Source organism: Oncorhynchus mykiss, chromosome 2, assembly GCF_057628025.1.
Source record: "Oncorhynchus mykiss isolate SJ-2025 chromosome 2, ASM5762802v1, whole genome shotgun sequence".
In the NCBI taxonomy this organism is placed as follows: Eukaryota; Metazoa; Chordata; class Actinopteri; order Salmoniformes; family Salmonidae; genus Oncorhynchus; species Oncorhynchus mykiss.
This window is the reverse complement of record NC_143023.1, coordinates 14,947,930-14,966,664: the sequence shown is the minus strand read 5'-3', so window position 1 is coordinate 14,966,664 and position 18,735 is coordinate 14,947,930. Positions and strand designations below refer to the sequence as shown.

Genomic DNA, 18,735 nt, shown 5'->3' with positions numbered 1-18,735 from the left:
ACAGAAGCTCAAATGAGACTCAGAATATAATAATCACTTTCTCTGGGTATTTTATTAGAAATGCTCTACGCAAGAAAGAAAACATAGAATTGGGTTACAAGGGGAAAGAGGGCTGTGTGTTAACATTGTAATCTCTGAAGACTGAAGAAACTCTAGCTCTAGCTTTATCAAAAGAGTAGAAGAGATAACAGTTAACACCGCTGATTGGTGACTAATCTTTAAGTTAAAAAAGTATCTTTTTATTTAATGTTTTACTGTAGTTCAACACGCCTTACATGCTTTTCTTTAGCATACAATCACTGTCCTCAACCCTTCACACCTCCACTCCTACACCAGGAGTTTCACTATCACTCCATCCATATCTCCCTCCCTCTCAGAGAGAGAAAGAGGATAGATGTCTAGTACTCATATTTACATGGTTATGGTTCAGTTGTGGTCAAGTACAACCACACTTTAGTAATGGAAGGGTCCAACCCAACCCCTCCAGGTTATAGAGGGTCATCTTGAGATGGGATGTTTCCTGATGTTACGAGGCCGGATCAACAGGAATACTCTGCCTGACGTCTCTGTGGAGCCAATCTCATCCCTGATCATACTATATGGCTAGACGGACGGGGATGAGAATGGAGAACATTCAACAGACAAAACAAATACCTGCACATACACAAACCCTTAAATCAAAGCCTATGAACAAAACTATAAGAAAATCAATGCAATAGTGAGAATGAGAACTGGGACGGGCTCTACACAGAGAAAGACCAGTGGTGGCTGTCACCAATCCACTGTGAGATTCTGTGCTTGGATGAACCATAGAAAACAAACATTCAAATCAATAAGCAAATCACACCCCCATGTTGACTAGTCTCTTCCAACACCAGTCACATTCCCTGTTGATGACAGACAACAGAAACCTAATAGAACTCAGCTGTAGACTGACTGGTGGTTAACTGTCTCCATTTTAAAAAGTACACTTCTGAATGGAAGTGTTATTTGGTAATATAACCTGTAATAATGCGTTTCATAAGTCATTTACAACCAAAGGAGGTTGGTGGCACCTTAATTGGGGAGGATGGGCTCGTGGTAATGATTGGAGTGGAATCAGTGGAATGGTATCAAATACATCAAACACATGGAAACCATGTGTTCCGTTCCAGCCATTATTATGAGCCGTCCTCCTCTCAACAGCCTCCACTGTTTACAACTCAGTGAGAAGATATTAATACTACCTCAGTTTAGACAGGTATAGCACCTGAGGTACTGCGTCCAGAATCAGTCAGACAAACACACACAGGTTATGGCTGCCATATAACAAATGTGACAGAAAATTAAATAAGAAAGAATTGAATGAAAACAACAACTGTTATCACAATGTGCTTGTGTGTTGGATAAGTGATGACAGGAACACACTGCTGAAGAACAGCTTACAGTGAAGAGCTTTCCTTCCCATACCGCCTCTCTCTTACTAAAATATCTGCAGTTTATAGTACTCTCTCACCCTCCTCCCCTCCAAAATATTATCTCCTCTCTCTGTCTCTCTCCTCCTCCTTCTCTACCTTCCCCTCCCTCTCTCTTAGACAGGTTTGTCTGTCTTGCGTGCAGTGATGAAGGCCATGCCGTGAGTCCTGAAGTGTGTGTTCAGATCCGAAACCTTCTCAAAGCGTTTCCCACACACCTTACACCCCACCCTGCCCTCCCCGTCCTCCCCCAGCGGTGTGGGGGGGTGAGACGAGGAAGAGGGAGACCCCGGCAGGGAACCTCCTCTGGGACTCCCGTCACCATGGTTACCGCCGTTGCCGGGCGAAGGTGTCAGGGAGCAGTCGTTATGGCTGTGACGGCTGTGGTTGTCAGGGGGCGTGTCTCGAACCCTGTGGCTGATGAAGCGGTGGCGGGAGAGGGAGGGGGCGGAGGCAAAGCAGGCTCCACACTGTAGACACTGCAGGCTGACTCCTCCCCCCAGGGCCTCGGAGCGGTGCTGGGGGATGTGGTCCAGGAAGACGGCGTGGTCCTCGGTGGTGAAGCCACACGGAGTACAGTGGAACCCAGACTCTGGCTGGGGAGGGGGGGCCGAGGAGGTGACGCGAGATCTCTTAGCAGGGATGATGCCCTCGGTCACATCGTCCTCTTCCTCCTCAGTCTTCAACCCTCCTCCTCCGTCTTCCTCAGCTGAAACAGTGAACGGAGGGTTGGAGCCTCCGTCCTGCTCCGAGGAACTGTCGGCCCCTTCTGCACCCCTCCCTCGCTGACAGACAGACAGAGAGAATTAGAGTTAATGACATTTAGCATTAATAACCGGTCTTCCTACATAAAGGCTGCAGTCGGTAGTTGTGAGAGAAAGTGGAACTGTACCTTTGTGTCCAGAGCTGACATGCCGTGTCTCAGCTGGACATGTCTCTCCAACACCAGTCTACTGCTGAACGTCCTCTTACCCTCACCACACAACCTACACACACAAACACACGTTAGGGTTTAGTGTAGGGGTTAAGGTGAGATACAGCTGTTGTAGGGTAGTATAGGGGTTAGCGTGTAGTGTGCATACTTAGTGGGTGACTCATTTAGACTCTGACGTGGGGGTAGGGTATGTAGGGGTTAGGGTGTAGTGTGCATACTCACCGGCAGTGGAAGGCTCGTTTGATGCCCTTGTGTTTGACTCTGATGTGGCGTCTGAGGCTGGACGTGGAGGAGAAGGAGTTCTCACACAGACTACACGGGAACTTCTTCAGGATCTACACAAAACACAGGCACCTTACAGTGAACAGTCCCCTCAGCTCCCCTAGTTTAAAAACAGAAAGGCTACTAAAGACAATGATGCTTACTGAGAAAAACGGCTGAAAATCTGTTCTTCAAAGAAAAAAAAGAGGGCAAACTTTCCTGGATCCCTCCACTTCATGTGAGAGGTGACTGTGCTCCAGAACTTTAGATATACATGATATGACTTTATAACCTATATGATCAGGACCAATCCCAACTTGAGAAACACCTGGGGAGCTCAAAGTTGAGCATAAATAAACTGATCGAATTTTGATGGAAGAACGTAAGTGACGTATTAAGCATAACTTTTCTCAAGTGAGGATTGGGCCTGTGGTGATTAGGTGATTCATTTAAGGGCCAGTTAGGGGTTCATTTCGGGCAGGACTGGGCCTGGGGTGATTGGGTGATTCATTTAAGGGCCAGTTAGGGGTTCATTTTGGGCAGGACTGGGCCTGGGGTGATTAGGTGATTCATTTAAGGGCCAGTTAGGGGTTAATTTTGGGCAGGACTGGGCCCGTGGGCCGGCAGTAGAGTAGGCCTGACCTAGAGGGTCAGAAGATACAATGGATCACTGATCAGTTAGAACCGATTCAGAATCAATCTACTGTACTGCACATCAAACAGTATATCACTACTGCATGAAACATTTAACTGTCTTTATGTGTAGTCTATGTGCAGTCTGTGTTCCTGACCTTGCCATGCTGCTCGGCCATATGGGTAATGTAGTCCTCTCTGTCAGCGTAGCGGGCGTGGCAGGGAGCACAGCTCCACCCTGGGCTTGTCTTACTGCTCTCTTCCTCCTCCTCTTCCTCCCTTCCCCACTCCTCTCCGTCAGAGCTCTCTGTCTTCACCAAGCTACGCACCCGGGGGGGAGGGGCGGGGGAGGGCGCCATGGCAACGGGAACTTCCTGTTTGACCGCAGGGCCTCTGTGAGTAGTCTGAGCGAGGGAAGGAGAATAGAGAAAGGAACACAGCAGATAGGGAGATGGAGGAAAGTTAAGCTACATTTTATATCAACAGAACTGACTGACCCAAACCCAGTCTGGAGAAGGACTGTGTGAGAGGGGAACCCATAGATGTACCTTGATGTGCTCCAGCATGGAACTTCTCTGCGCGTAGAGCTTGGGGCACTCAGGACACTTGAACACATGCACCTTCTGCTTGACTAGGTGGGTGTCAAAGTGGACGTACAGCAGTGGCTTCTGGGTAAATACTGTGTCACACATCACACACTTGTAGATCATCCTGTAAGGAAGGAGTGAAGGGTATAAGCTTCAATGCCACACAACACTCCGTCCGTGGGCTTCAACTGCTCTTAAACGCTAGTAAAACTAAACGCATGCTCTTCAACCGATCGCTGCCCGCACCCGCCCGCCCGACTAGCATCACTACTCTGGACGGTTCTGACTTAGAATATGTGAACAACTACAAATACCTAGGTGTCTGGTTAGACTGTCAACTCTCCTTCCCAAACATACCCTTGTAAAACTGACTATCCTACCGATCCTCGACGATGTCATTTACAAAATATCCTCCAACACTCTACTCAGCAAACTGGATGCAGTCTATCACAGTGCCATCCATTTTGTCACCAAAGCCCGATATACTACCCACCACTGCGACCTGTATGCTCTCGTCGGCTGGCCCTCGCTACATATTAGTCGCCAGACCCACTGGCTCCAGGTCGTCTTTGCTAGGTAAAGCTCCGCCTTATCTCAGCTCACTGATCACCATAACACCCACCCGTAGCACGCGCTCCAGCAGGTATATCTCACTGGTCACCCCCAAAGCAAACACCTCTGTTGGCTGCCTTTCCTTCCAGTTCTCTGCTGCCAATGACTGGAACAAATTGCTGAAGTTGGAGACTTATATCTCCCTCACTAAATTTAAGCATCAGCTATCTGAGCAGCATACCGATCGCTGCAGCTGTACACAGCCCATCTGTAAATAGCCCATCCAATCTACCTACCTCATCCCCATATTTTATTTACTTTTTTTGCACACCAGTATCTCTACTTGCACATCATCATCTGCACATCTATCACTCCAGTGTTCATTTGCTAAATTGTAATTACTTCACTACTATGGCCTATTTATTGCCTTACCTCCTTACTCCATTTGCACACACTGTATATAGATTTTTTTTTATTTTTTAGATTTGTGTTATTGACTGTATGTTTGTTTATTCCATGTGTAACTCTGTGTTGTTGTTTGTGTCGCACTGCTTTGCTTTATCTTGGCCAGGTCGCAGTTGTAAATGAGAACTTGTTTTCAACTGGCCTTCCTGGTTAAATAAAGGTGAAATTTAAAAATGTAAATTTAAAAAATCTGAGAACACAACCAGTGTGTGTGTGTGTACATACTTGGCCTGTCCTCCAGTGAGTGTGGGGTGCTGGGTGTTGATGTGGCTCTGGGCGCTGGGGGAGGACTTGAAGGCCATCGGGCAGCTGGGACACTTATGGAACACCTCACAGTGGGCCGTCTGGATATGGGACTTGACCGAGTTTAACCCTCCGAACACCACCTGACAACTAGAACACCTGCAGACAGACAGAGAGAGAATCATCGTTGTAGATGTTGTCCCTAAACACTGATTCAGTGTCAGATATTTCTTCATCCTCCTAATGGTTAAAGCATGGGTTGGTGGCTGTTGCGGTGACTATATTACCGACACACTGGCAGTCACGAGTCATGACCACAGTAAAATTCCACGTAATTGTTGAGTCATGGTAATCTCCTCTTATGCACTCTGGACATGTGTTAATAGTACTCAAGACGCTAACTACCATCAGGTCCTAATGGCCTGGTACTCCGGGCTCTACTGTCCCTCCATCAGGTCGTAATGGCCTGGTACTCCGGGCTCTACTGTCCCTCCATCAGGTCCTAATGGCCTGGTACTCAGGGCTCTATCGTCCTCTAACCACTCTGACATCAATGGAAAATATAATCAAACACTAATCATCAAAACAGTAGGACTATCGTACTTTTAAAACTCACTGTGATAATTAATTTGAAGAAAGAAGTTCAACAGCAGGTTGGACCAGTGCAAAATATGGTCGTTGTGGATGTTGTTTCAAAGCCTAACACAACGAAATGGACAGCGCTTTCTAAGGTGATGATTCCAAACACACATTAGAGCTTATGCATAGGCTTCTATTATGAGCCCAAGCCTGTTATACAATACATAGCATACAGTATATTATGCACGGTAGAAAAACATAAAACAAAACTGATTTAAGAGGTCTTTGGTACATAATTGGTCTAGCCTATACTACAAAATTAAACTAATTCTAGTAATGGCCTTTCAGTGTGGGCTGTATTATTATGCATACTGGATGGACTGGTTACCTTATGCTACACTCCAACATTTCTATCCATGAGTCTGGAAGAGAACGTATAGGCCTAGGCCATGTTGCTGCTTCATTTATCGGGCAGGGCAGCTTACAGTTAGCCTACAATGATAGTGAATTTGATTTTGAATAGCCTAGTAACAGTGCATTTTTTATATTTTCATAATTAATTGGGTGACACACTACCTTTAGCGTTTCCATCTCCTCCCCTATCTCCAGCGCGCAGATGGGCTGTCAACAGTTTAGTGAAATATGTTTCGTTGCGAAAATATGTCACTACCGATGTTCTCAAACAGATTTCACTTGGTTTCTCAAATGGAGCACTGGGTAGCTACAGGAACAGGGCTGGACAACCCATGGCATACAGAGTTTGGGAGGAATAGCACCTGTAGGGCAGCCAGAGCATGCCTGTAGGACCTGTAGGGCAGCCAGAGCATGCCTGTAGGACCTGTAGGGCAGCCAGAGAATGCCTGTAGGGCAGCCAGAGCATGCCTGTAGGACCTGTAGGGCAGCCGGAACATGCCTGTAGGGCAGCCGGAGCATGCCTGTAGGGCAGCCGGAGCATGCCTGTAGGACCTGTAGGGCAGCCGGAGCATGCCTGTAGGACCTGTAGGGCAGCCGGAGCATGCCTGTAGGGCAGCCGGAGCATGCCTGTAGGGCAGCAGGAGCATGCCTGTAGGGCAGCAGGAGCATGCCTGTAGGGCAGCCGGAGCATGCCTGTAGGGCAGCCGGAGCATGCCTGTAGGGCAGCCGGAGCCTGCCTGTAGGGCAGCCGGAGCCTGCCTGTAGGGCAGCAGGAGCATGCCTGTAGGGCAGCCGGAGCATGCCTGTAGGGCAGCAGGAGCATGCCTGTAGGGCAGCCGGAGCCTGCCTGTAGGGCAGCCGGAGCATGCCTGTAGGGCAGCAGGAGCATGCCTGTAGGGCAGCAGGAGCATGCCTGTAGGGCACCAGGAGCATGCCTGTAGGGCAGCAGGAGCATGCCTGTAGGGCAGCAGGAGCATGCCTGTAGGGCAGCAGGAGCATGCCTGTAGGGCAGCCGGAGCATGCCTGTAGGGCAGCAGGAGCATGCCTGTAGGGCAGCCGGAGCATGCCTGTAGGGCAGCCGGAGCCTGCCTGTAGGGCAGCAGGAGCGCGGAGCATGCCTGTAGGGCAGCCGGAGCATGCCTGTAGGGCAGCCGGAGCATGCCTGTAGGGCAGCCGGAACATGCTCCTCAAACAATGTTTGATGTGTGGAGTGAAATAAGTGTTCTTATATTTATTTCTCAGCTGCTCATATTAAGCACATGCTCTGCTATAAAACCCAAGTAGTCTTCAAAACAGACCTGCGGGAAAGCATGCAGCCTCCATTCACTATTGGAGTGCATACAGATTAGAGGTCGACCGATTATGATTTTAAAATTCTCAAATAACTCAAAATCTAGAATATAGGACCCGTTTCAAATGATCACTTTTATGCTCAACATAGCTACTTCATACGTGAACACACTCTGTAATGGGATTTTTTCCCCCCAGCTAAATTCAATTATACTGTTCTTACTATCAAATCATATAAAATAAGGCATATATTGTCAGCTAAAAGCTAAATTAACAAGCCTACAGCCTATGGCATGGAGCATAGCCAGATAACATAGGCCTACAGTAGCCCAACTCAAATTATATTCTTCTGAAATACATTTTCTTCAAATCAAAATGTTTTAGACCTGACTAAAATAATCAATTTATTGTGATGGTGTACATTACATAGACTTATTATATATTGACGTTCCAAAGGTGCACATGTTTACGTTAATTAACGGTTAAATTCCTTGAGACCGGCAGACTTCTGCAAAATTTCATGACCGCTACAGCCCTATTTGGTGGTAAAGTAATCTGATCCTAGATTAGTGTCTACGGGAGTAACTAGGTTTGCTTCAACCACAGAGGGAGTGAGGGGTGAAAGGTCACCGGTATCCGATGCGTCGTGTGAAATGGAGACAGGCCTCCTCCAAATGGGATTGAAAGACTGGCTGCTTGGCCACACCCCCACACTCTGGGCAGACGTAGGGGGGGCGGGGGTTGTGGATGCGAGCGTGAGCAGAGGCACTGCAGCCGTTAGGAAGGAGCATGGGAGGAGAACACTCCGTACAGGACTGGAGGAAGAGACAGATGGGGAAAGGAGGGCGCACAGGTCAGTAAGGCAGGTACTCCTAAAGCCATGAAACAAGCTATTACATACAGTGTCTAGACTGAAAAAGTTCTGTGTATTTTTGAACACACACACTGCTCTACTCACAGTGTTAAGGGCTGGTTTGACCTCTTGGAAGTGGGCAGCCACCTCAGCCTTGCTGCAGAACTGCACCTTACACTCAGGACACTTGTTATTGGTGTACAGCAACGGCTCTGTCGCCTTCTTACTGATGATTGGCTGCTGCAGTTGCGGGGCGGGGCTCAGGGTTGCCGGGGTCACTGCTGAAGTCACAGCCGGAGCAGAGGACGCTGGGACAGAGGAGGTGGAGAGGGAGGGAGAGAGCATGCCTGAAGGAGGCATAGAGAGAGACGGGGAGATAGATAGGGGAATATAGGGGAAGGGGAGTGAAAGGTAAAGAGGAAAAAAAGAGTGAGAGGTAAAGAGAGAGGTGGGGTAGATAGGTACTGATAAACAGCGCTGCACTAGTATTCATAAAGTGTCTCAGAGTAGGAGTACTGATCTACGATCAGGTCCCCCCGTTTATATAATATTCATTATGATCTCAAAGTCAAATCTGATCCTAGATCAGCACTGCTACTCAGAGATGCTTTACAGTGCATTTGGAAAGTATCCAGACCCTTGACTTTTTCCACATTCTGTTACGTAACAGCCTTATTCTAAAATGTATTACATTATTTTTTCCCCTCATCAATCTACACACAATACCCCATAATGATGAGGTGTAAAAAGGTTTTTAGAAATAATTGCACATTTATAAAAAATGTAAAACAGAAATACCTTATTTACATAAGTATTCAGACCCTTTGCTATGAGACTCCAAATTGAGCTCAGGTGCATCCAGTTTCCAATGATCATCCTTGAGATGTTTCTACAACTTGATTGGAGTCCACCTGTGGTATATTCAATTGATTGAACATGATTTGGAAAGGCACACACCTGTCTATATAAGGTCCCACAGTTGACAGTGCATGTCAGAGCAAAAACCAAGACATGAGATAGAAGGAATTGTCCGTAAAGCTCAGAGAGAGGATTGTGTCGAGGCATAGACCTGGGGAAGGGTACCAAAAAATGAACAGTGGCCTCCATCATTCTTAAATGGAAGAAGTTTGGAACCACCAAGACTCTTCCTAGAGCTGGCCGCCCGGCCAAACTGAGCAATCGGGGGAGAAGGGTCTTGGTTAGGGAAGTGATGGAGAACCAGATGTTCACTCTGACAGAGCTCTAGAGTTCCTATGTGGAGATGGGAGAACCTTCCAGAAGGACAACAATCTCTGCAGCAATCCACCAATCAGGCCTTTATTGTAGAGTGGCCAGACAGAAGCCTCTCCTCAGTAAAAGGCACATGACAGCCAACTTGGAGTTTGCCAAAAGGCACCTAAAGGACTTTCAGACCATGAATGCCAAGCGCCACGTCTGACGGAAACCTGGCACCATCCCTATGGTGAAGCACGGTGGTGGCAGCCTCGCAACCTGACAGAGCAAGAGGATCTGCAGAGAAGAATGGGAGAAACTCCACAAATACAGGTGTGCCAAGTGTCATACCCAAGACTCAAGGCTGTAATCGCTGCCAAAGGTGCTTCGGCAAAGTAAAGGGTCTGAAAACTAATGTAAATTTGATTTTTTTAGACATTTGCAAACATTACTAAAAATCTGTTTTCACTTTGTCATTATGGGGTATTGTGTGTAGATTCAGGGGGAAAAACAACTTAATCCATTTTAGAATAAGGCTGTAAACAAAACAAAAAAATGTGAAAAAAGTTGAGGGGTCTGAATACTTTCCGAATGCACTGTATGCATACAGTCCTAGGTGAGAAATGAAGGTAATAGCACACAGTCTCTCTCACCGATGGGAGTGGTGTCCTGTTGGCCTATCATCTGCTCTACACTGACAGGTCTCATGACCAGGTGGGAACACTGCATGACCAGTCCCCTCTCCTTGTGTTCCCTGGCGTGGAGCAGCAGGCTGCACTTGTTGAAGAATGCCAGCCGCTTGGCACAGTGGTTACAGGTCACCTCGATCCTCAGGGACCGCCGGTCGTAGTGGCGGGCCAGGCTGCGCTCCAGGGCAAACGCATCGCCACACTCCAGACAGCGGTAGCCCTGCGACGCAAAGGAAGAACAACATGAATACAATACCTATGTCGATGACATGTCTCTAGATACAATGCATATTCATTGGTCTTGTATGTATTGGCTGGCGCAATCAAATTTCCCCTTTGGGGATTAATATGTGCCCTTGAGCGGGGCACTTAACCCTAATTTGCTCCAGGGGTGCTGTAGTACTATGGCTGACCGTGTAAAACAACACATTTCACTGCACCTATCTGGTGTGTGACCATAAAAAAAACACATAAACAAGAGCGATTTATTGATCTACAGAACACAAGGTCTAACAGAAATTGGACATGCGCTTTTATCCCAACCACTACTAGTGCAATATTGAATCCATGCTGATATAGACCCATTAACCTTAACTCTGGACCTCAAAGCCAGTTCCACTGTGTTTTTTCATTGTTTCCATCTAATCAGGGACCGATTTAGACCTGGGACACCAGGTGGGTGCAATTCATTATCAGGTAGAACAGAAAAGCAGCAGGCTCCGGACCTCATGGTGTAAGAATACCCCTAATATAGACCTGGGTCTGTTACCTGTGCAGGCAGAGGCAGGTCCCACTCCGGTGGTAGTGGTGTACAGAGGTCTGGTCTGTAGCTGGGCAGCAGGTTCTTGCTGTTGAGGATCTTGTTGAAGGCCTCCACCAGACTGGACTGGCTCCTGGAGATAATGGCTCCTGTACTGTTCACTATGGAGGCTGGTCTACTTCCCCCCTGAGGGGTGAGGAGGGGGGAGGGGGACACAGACACACCCCCATTCAGGGTCTTCTGACCTAGGCTGCGCACGCCGGCCCCCCCTGGACTGAATCTGGGGGAGGAGGAAGAGGCGGAAGAGACAGAGGGGAGGGCTGCTGACTTGGTGATGCTGACAGCCGTAGCCGACACTTTGGGCTTGTTGCTGTCGGCGGCCATCTTGTTTTGGGCCTTGCTGGCGGCCATCAACATGGCAGTACTTGCATCCTGGAGTGTAGACACAGGCAGGAGGCTGCCACCCTTTGACTTCTGCTGCGGAGGCTGCTGAGATGCCACCCTCTTGGGCCGGCTGAGGACCTTACGACCCCCAGGGGAGGGTTTGGAACCATCTGCGCCTTTTGAGGGGGTCCCCCCTGCTCCTTTGGATGCTACTCGTGTCACTGTCCTGGTGATGCTGCCTGTAGGGGTCTTGACTGTTTTGATTCGGACTTTGAGTGGGCGAACGGGGGCTGTTGGTGTTGTCGTAGAATTGGCCGGAGCCGTCTCCGTGTCTCCTGTTTGTCTTCCATCCACAACCTCCATCTTCTCACTGTTGTCTGACCTGCACCCCAGGCTAGGCTCACTCTCTATGGGCTCCTCTCCCTCTCTAGCCCCATGTGGAGTTGATGCTGAGGTTGGTGCAGGGCTGGAGCTCCTCTTGGACACAGTGGACATAGCAGAACCTGTCTGGTCAGGCGGGGGGCTCTCTGGTGAGTCCCTCTCCTCGATCACATGTTCCGGGTTTCTTTCCTCCATCACAGGGCTAGAGATGGGTCTGGGGTTACTGAGGGCGGCAGCCAGCCAGGACTGACGGGCCTGGGGCTGGGCAGGAGGAGGGGAGGGAGACCTGGGGGTGGAGGGTACTTCATCTGGAGGGGGCGGTTTAGAGCTGGAAGATGTCTGAGAGATGGAGGGAGGGGGTTTGGAGGAGAGAGGAGGAGGGCAAGAGAGGAGAGGAGGGGAGGAGGGAGTTGGGGAGCTGAACAGCTCTGAAGAGGACACTTGGCGGTGTCTGCGTGGAAATTTGGGAGGGGAGCACATGGGAGAATCTGGGCTCTCTTGGATCACTAGCGGGCTTCCCAAATCCGGTTCAGAGTCGTCCTCATCCGAGTCCATGATGCGCCTCACCCCCACTCTCAGGCTTCCGTTGGAGGGAGGGGGGGAGGAAAGAGGCCCGGGAGGGCACAGAGTGTCCTCACTCAGGATGGAGGGAGGAGAGAGGTGTGGGTTGACAGAGAGTGAGGACGACAATGATGATGAGGAGGATGTGGAGGTTATAGGACCAGCAGAGGTATGAGAGGAGAGAGGTTTCCGTCTGTTGAGAATATTAACTGTATGTTTGGTTGTGCAGGCCGACCCCCCTACGCCTCCAATGCTGCCCCCTCCTTCACTCGCAGTGGGAGGGGAGCAGGTTGACCAGAGCTCCCCGTTGGCCTGACCCAATGCCTGGCCCAGCCCCTGGCCTCTCACACTGGGCTCCAGCGTGACTGTGGACCCCTCAAACCCATTCTGGAGGAGAGGTTCTGAGGAGACCAGGCCAGGCATCCTAGGAGCCAGTTGTGAATTCAGCAGGCCCCCCTTGACTCCCATCCCAGTCTCCACCTCAGGTTCTGTCCCACTCCCCCCAGGGCTGTCCCCATTATCTTCATCTGACCCCTCAGTCTCTTCATAGGAGTCAGGCCTCACCCTGTTCTTAACAATCACACTGACCACTGGAGGCTCACTTTGGGAGTTGGGAGGGGAGTCAGTGGGGCTGGAAGGTCTTGGCGAGGGACCCCCGGCCCCCGACACGCTGCTCCCGACCTTCCCTGACCCCTCCCCACCCTCTTCTGGCGCAGACTGGATGGCCTCTTTGGCATCGATGTCTGGAATGTCGAAGGCTGCCAACAAGTCGTCGAAATCTGGGGTTTTCATGTCCCCCATTCCCGGATTACAAAACCTGCAGAACGGACACACAGGAGTGAGAAATAAACACTGTTGTCCCCAACCCAACCAAAGCCTGAGGCAGGACCGAATACTATGATTCTTGATAATTCATGATAAACGTAGACGTGACTTCCTGTTTTGAACGTGCATCATCATAATGTTGAATAGCCTATATTTCAAGTAGCTATGTAAGTAAATTACTAGAACCCAATAAACCTCAAACCTGGCAAACTTGTTGAATGAGTTAGCAGTTAGAAGCAACCACTTTATTTGGAAGTCAGAAACTTATTTGAAAGTTCAAGTTCCCCTACTGCCCTCGTGTGAACTGGCTACTGCGCTAATGTTAGCAAGTTAGTACAGCAAAGGCAGCAAGAAAGACCGATAGCTAGGCTAATTTTCAGACAGCGTTTTTTCCCCTTGTTGCACATGTTTCATGCAGTGCAGCTGTACTAGCTAGCTATTCTCGCTGAGTTTGCGAGAACACAAAATGTGGATATTTTATCCACAGAATGTGTATTTAGCTATGTAGCTAGCTACCACACTGAGCTGTCAACCACCTCGGCACACATACACTAACTAGTTACGTTCCCTTCTAGCATTCCTCTGACCAGCTAGCGTAGCTAACATTACTTAGCTAGCTAGAATTTTCTACGTCGTCGTCAAAGCAATGAAGCCTTTTAACGCCTGCTTTTCAGGTATTTAAACCTTACAATTGGAAATTATTTAAGAACATTCATTTGAATAAGTGGTTTATACGGGTATATGTGACAAGCAGAAATGTATAGTTTTAAATGTGAAGGAAATGGTTTGTTTACCTGGCTCTTCGGTTCCCGACTTTCCTTTTTGACGCATGAGTTGTTCGTCACCAGAAACGACGGGGGAGATAGGTCCTGCCAGGTTCATAACGTGTCAACTTTGGAAGCTGTGTATGCAATTTGCCACACTCCTGACGTACATACGTGTTATATTGTAATGCATTGTTTTGTAATGCATTGTTCTTGCTCTGGCGAGTGTTGGCTATCATTTCTTGAAAATGGCAGTGGTATAATCAAATAACCTTTATGGCACAATGTCCTCCAAAGCCAAGGGCATGCTTTTGTTGCAGGGACAAAATTTAGACAATGTATCTTGTGTTTCATAAAGCATGGCTTTTCAGAAAGACCTAGTTACACAGGGATAATTTGCAATAAAATCAATGTTTATCTGACATTTTATACTAACAGTCAAGTCCATATTCCACCACATCTGTTGTGTAGTCATCAATCCCCTCTTTGGAAGGAGTATGTGTGCAGCATGTCAACATTGGCACAAAACTCCACAACAACCAGCTGAGGTGTTCTCTTGAATTATGTAAATGTATTTATTATTATCAGCACATAAATGTACACTTAATGAATGTGCTTGGGTTGATATAAGGTCCCACTTTAGTACAAACTTTTATTTTTTAAACATGCATCATTAACCTTGACACAAAGATAAAGAAAGCCCTATTCAACTGTTTGAGTATGGCAATACAAAAAAAAACTAGAGGTCATCTGAGGTTACAGTTTGCACAACTATTATATTAAAGGAGCCATTATCAACAGGTCAATGCCAGGGTATCTATTATGTTTACTGTGTAAATGTTCATTTCTTCTTCTCATCGTCTTTGTCTTTCTTGCTGTCAGGTTTGGATCCTGTCTGTGAGGCCAGCGAGCCCATGGCATTCCGGATGGCCTCGTTGTTGGGGTCGACACCCGGTAGGTTCTCCAGGACGCTTTGGAGGAACTCTGGGTCCTGCATCACATCATAGTCCTCCTCATCCTGCAGAGAGAGATTAACATTCGCTAGAAAAACAAGAGCATTTGAGCATGTGTAACAAGCGGGATATGTCCGCTACACATGTACACTTTCATCTCAGTGGTGTGAGAGAGTTGGCCGTACCTTAGCACCCTCTGAGTCTACAGGGGCTCCTGTGTCCATGTCCATTGACTCTGCACCAAACTCTGCTGGGTAGGATAGGACAGATGTTACAGACTGACTGTGCCATGTTATAACTGGTTATAACAGGTGTATGTCACTGACCTCCACCCTGCATGGACATCTGTAGGGCGTAGGCAATCTGCTCGTCCTCCGTCATGCGGCTGAAGTCGGGCATAGCGGGCGTGGCCGTGTCAGCCTGGGGGACTGACATCTTCAGCAGAGCTTCGTCTGACTCTAGAACAGGAGGTGGTTAACAGTTTAGTCCCCCATATGCAGTGCCTCCCTTCAGGGAAGATCCAAGTACAGAGTGGGGAGAGAGATAATGGTGTATGGGCATTGGTTGGTTGCCAGTTATAGATGAGTGATTAGTTTGTAGCTAGAGGTTTATAGTTGTGTACAGGGTGTAGATGGAGAGTTGTGTATTTGTCTCACCGTCAGCGGTAGGCGAGGGAACCCCGGCCTCAGTAGCAGACACCACTGCTGCCCTGCGAGTCTCATCCTCCTGCCTCTGTCTCTGCTCCTCCATCGACACCCTCAGAGCCTGGAGAAAGCACAGAGTGAAGAAAAAATTCAAAGGAGGAAGATTGTAGCATACGATAATAACCATCCAAAAAAGAGGCAATGAGAGCGAGAGAGAACTAGAAAGTGTAAAAACAAGAGTGAGAGAGGATGATCAACCCATCTAGTCATCCCCCTCTCACCAGTGCCAGCTCTGGGTCTGCACTGGGGTCCACTCCAAACTCAAAGTCACTGGACCCCAGGCCCAGCATGGCTCCTCCCTCCCCAGCAAGGATAGGAGAGGACAGCAGGGCATCAGCCAGACTGGGGCCTGGAGGCACTGTCACAAGGTGGGACCCTGCTCCTTCCTTCCCATTCAGAGTGTTGATGAAGGCCGTCAGCTTTTCTGTGTTCACCTCCTGGAGACCAAAAGGAGTTTATATAAGGGAGACAGTGATGGCTATAAAGAAATAATGAGACCAGATAAATATTAGGTAAGATATTTGGTACCTCCTCTCCAAAGTTAATGATGTCCACACTGACTTTCTCTTTCTTTAGACGCTTTGCCATTTTCACCAGCTAGAGAGGATGTGACAGGAAATGATGTCAGAGGGGACATGCATGCAGTTATCAACACACTGCATTGATAGAACACTCACATCCTTCTCGTTGTCCTCCACTGGGCTACCCACAAAGGCAATTATACGCATCTTGTGGTTCTTCCCCTGTCTGTGCTTCAGAGCCAACTGGGAGAGGAGAGGACACAGGGTTCAGTGTCATGACGTACAATAAGCTGAAGTGTATTGTTGTGTAGTATACATACATGTGCCACTCTGATGCCTGTGCAGAAGCTGATGTTTCCACGGGGCTGGACAGCATGCAGTTTAGACAGTATCCTCCCCGCGTCTGCAGTCAAAGTGGTCAGCACCTCACAGTTACTGCGCAGAGAACAATAGTTACTAAACATTTTACACTCGATCACTAAAAAATAATCACAAGTATCCAGGCATCCTGTAATATTTAAATGATGAATGTTTAAAATGTTTGTTGCGACCATAGGACAAGCACAAAGACACATCTCACACACACAGCTCCTTACTTGGCCATGGTGATGAGGCCCACATTGTTCTCAGGGTTGCTGCGCGTCTTGGAGTGGCACACAATGTTGACTGCATCTTGCTGGGCCTGAAGTCTGGTGGGGAGGAAGTCTCCATTCCTCATATACTCACTGTTGTCCACACTGAGGCACACAGACAACACAGTACATACATACGTTACACAGTGTAGCATGTAGGCCAGGGAGGGGCAACTCTAGTCCTCAGGGGCCAGAGTTGTCACACCTTTCCCCCCATCCCTACAGCTGATTTAGAGATCATGGTTAGTTGATTATTGGAGTCAGACATGTTAGCTGGAGCAAAAGTGTGACACCAACTAGGCTCCCGAGGACTGGACTTGCCCATCCCCGATAAAGGCCCACTAGAGCAGGGTTTCCCAAACTTGGTCCTGGGGCCCCTCCTTGGGTGCACATTTAGTTTTTTGCACTAACACTACACAGCTGATTCAAACCACCAAAGCTTGATGAGTTCATTTGAATCAGCTGTGTAGTGCTAGGACAAAAAACAAAACGTGCACCAGTGCTGAGTTTGGGAAACCCTGTATTAGAGCACAGTGACAAGGTGGCTGGTATTATATCTATATTTAGAACAGGGTTGCATAAGTTAGTTAATGCTGCCATTTGTACGTTTTTGGGCTCACCGACCAAATTCAGAAATGTGAGTTATATGTAATTCTCATTGAAAGCAAGTATTTTACGTTTGGTTTTGTACACCAGCTTCAAAACAGCTGAAAATACAATATGTGGTTATGGAAAATATATTCCGCAGTGGTTTAGATGGTACAGTGATGCTCTACACTATACTTTTGTCACAAACAAATTATAACCATTAGAATTTTAGCAACCTGGAAATGGCGACAGTAACATTCTGCCAACCGTTTTCCCCAACCAGGACTCTCCATTTTACCCCCTTCTCCCATACTACTGTTAATCCCTAGACAAACTGATGGTAGGGGACATATTCAAGTGCCCAGCTAGCGAATGTTGTCATGGGAAGCTTTTATCCAGAACAGCTTACAGTAGGCAGAAACAAAGACTGGGGTAATCGTTTACCGAACCTTATGTTTAAACTACTGCCTTGTTCACCAAATAACAAAGAATACTAGCTAGCTAACGATACATTTCAGGATGTAATGCTTGCTACATTGGCAAAATCCATCACGACCTTACTTGAAACAACTTCTCGGAGTACATCTTGCGAACTAAGCTGCTCTAAATTCTCAATTATTTTATTGCAATCATAACCGTTTGCATGTCATAGCGAAGCTAGCATTAGCAAGCCAAAAATGACTCAGGAAAATGGCCAGGATTGCTGGCCTGACGTGTTTACATAACTCATGTTAACGGCAATTTCATGATAAAAGACCCACGTTCACATTAAACTAAACAAACTCTTCCTCTTAATTTAAAGAATAAAACATATGACAATTATTTTTTTCTTTCCCTTACCAGACCATAGTACTTTCGAGCCCCATCTTGGAATCTTGTTGCTACGTCACCAGAACTGATGGTCGATGGGAAATGCAGCTCGGCCCAAAAATACCTGCGTATATATTTGTTGACAATGACTTACACCACAGGAGGTTGGCGGCACCTTACTTGGGGAGGACGAGCTGATGGGAATGGCTGGAGCATAATTAGTGAAATGGTATCAAATACATCAAACCATGTAGTAATTCAGTAATTAGTGTAAATAACTCATTGTGGAACCAATACCACCCTCTGTGCCCTTCCTTCCCAGCCATTATGAGCAGCCTCCATACATTATGGACCAAGAGAGACTGTAATCCACATTTTGGTTTGGTTTACTGAGCAGAGAAGCTGAGCAGGGTTATCAGGGTCAAAACATTCAAAAGAGCACAACTTTTGAGGGCCATGGTTGGAAATAGCATTAACAAGAAATACATTGAGCTTTTTACAAAGAGGGTGGGTTAGGGAGGAAAAGTAGTGAACGCAAGAACACCTAATATTACATTTTTTGGGCCCTGCTTAAGGCCTTCTTTGCCTCTCCTGCAAACAAAAACCTAAGTCAATATACTGTAAAATACCATGTCAAGGACAGACTCCCCCGCTCACAAATAAAGTGATGTGAGTTTGTGGATCTA

General features: G+C 47.7%; 2 protein-coding genes across 4 annotated transcripts; both read right to left on the bottom strand.

Annotated features, from left to right (window-relative positions):
- Positions 1 to 33: 33 nt before the first annotated feature.
- Positions 34 to 13,965, bottom strand: znf687a (zinc finger protein 687a). 2 transcript variants are annotated; one of them, XR_016484466.1, is made up of 12 exons: positions 13,872 to 13,965; positions 10,936 to 13,069; positions 10,131 to 10,386; positions 8,371 to 8,612; positions 8,043 to 8,227; positions 5,112 to 5,288; positions 3,831 to 3,993; positions 3,441 to 3,686; positions 2,814 to 3,291; positions 2,611 to 2,723; positions 2,347 to 2,440; positions 34 to 2,239 (listed from the first exon to the last, which is right to left on the bottom strand). XR_016484466.1 is itself a non-coding variant. In XM_021621452.3 (11 exons), the coding sequence occupies exons 2-11, from the start codon at positions 13,051 to 13,053 to the stop codon at positions 1,571 to 1,573; spliced, it is 4,263 nt and encodes a 1,420-aa protein (XP_021477127.2). In that variant the 5' UTR covers positions 13,054 to 13,069; positions 13,872 to 13,965; the 3' UTR covers positions 34 to 1,570. The 2 variants fall into 2 exon arrangements, 1 of the variants encoding a protein (XP_021477127.2); XM_021621452.3 differs by lacking the exon at positions 2,814 to 3,291.
- A 427-nt stretch (positions 13,966 to 14,392) lies between these two features.
- On the bottom strand, positions 14,393 to 18,378 carry LOC110535991 (26S proteasome non-ATPase regulatory subunit 4). Of its 2 annotated transcripts, none has more exons than XM_021621438.3 (10): positions 18,080 to 18,378; positions 16,616 to 16,756; positions 16,340 to 16,454; positions 16,176 to 16,262; positions 16,027 to 16,095; positions 15,720 to 15,935; positions 15,451 to 15,559; positions 15,121 to 15,252; positions 14,980 to 15,041; positions 14,393 to 14,859 (listed from the first exon to the last, which is right to left on the bottom strand). In XM_021621438.3, the coding sequence occupies exons 1-10, from the start codon at positions 18,103 to 18,105 to the stop codon at positions 14,683 to 14,685; spliced, it is 1,134 nt and encodes a 377-aa protein (XP_021477113.1). In that variant the 5' UTR covers positions 18,106 to 18,378; the 3' UTR covers positions 14,393 to 14,682. The 2 variants fall into 2 exon arrangements, with proteins under 2 accessions (XP_021477113.1, XP_021477105.1); XM_021621430.3 differs by having other exon boundaries at positions 14,980 to 15,044; positions 18,080 to 18,210.
- Between the last annotated feature and the right edge of the window lie 357 nt (positions 18,379 to 18,735).

Excerpts from the sequence above, each read along its gene's own strand:
- znf687a (XM_021621452.3), bottom strand. The coding sequence starts at position 13,053 with ATGGGGGACATGAAAACCCCAGATTTCGACGACTTGTTGGCAGCCTTC. Across the intron at positions 3,994-5,111 it reads CTCACTGGAGGACAGGCCAA|GATGATCTACAAGTGTGTGA; the intron begins GTATGTACACAC and ends CCTTCCTTACAG. Across the intron at positions 2,240-2,346 it reads TGTCAGCTCTGGACACAAAG|CGAGGGAGGGGTGCAGAAGG; the intron begins GTACAGTTCCAC and ends TCTGTCTGTCAG.
- LOC110535991 (XM_021621430.3), bottom strand. The coding sequence starts at position 18,105 with ATGGGGCTCGAAAGTACTATGGTCTG. Across the intron at positions 16,263-16,339 it reads CAGGCATCAGAGTGGCACAT|TTGGCTCTGAAGCACAGACA; the intron begins GTATGTATACTA and ends CTCCTCTCCCAG. Across the intron at positions 14,860-14,979 it reads TAGACTCAGAGGGTGCTAAG|GATGAGGAGGACTATGATGT; the intron begins GTACGGCCAACT and ends CTCTCTCTGCAG.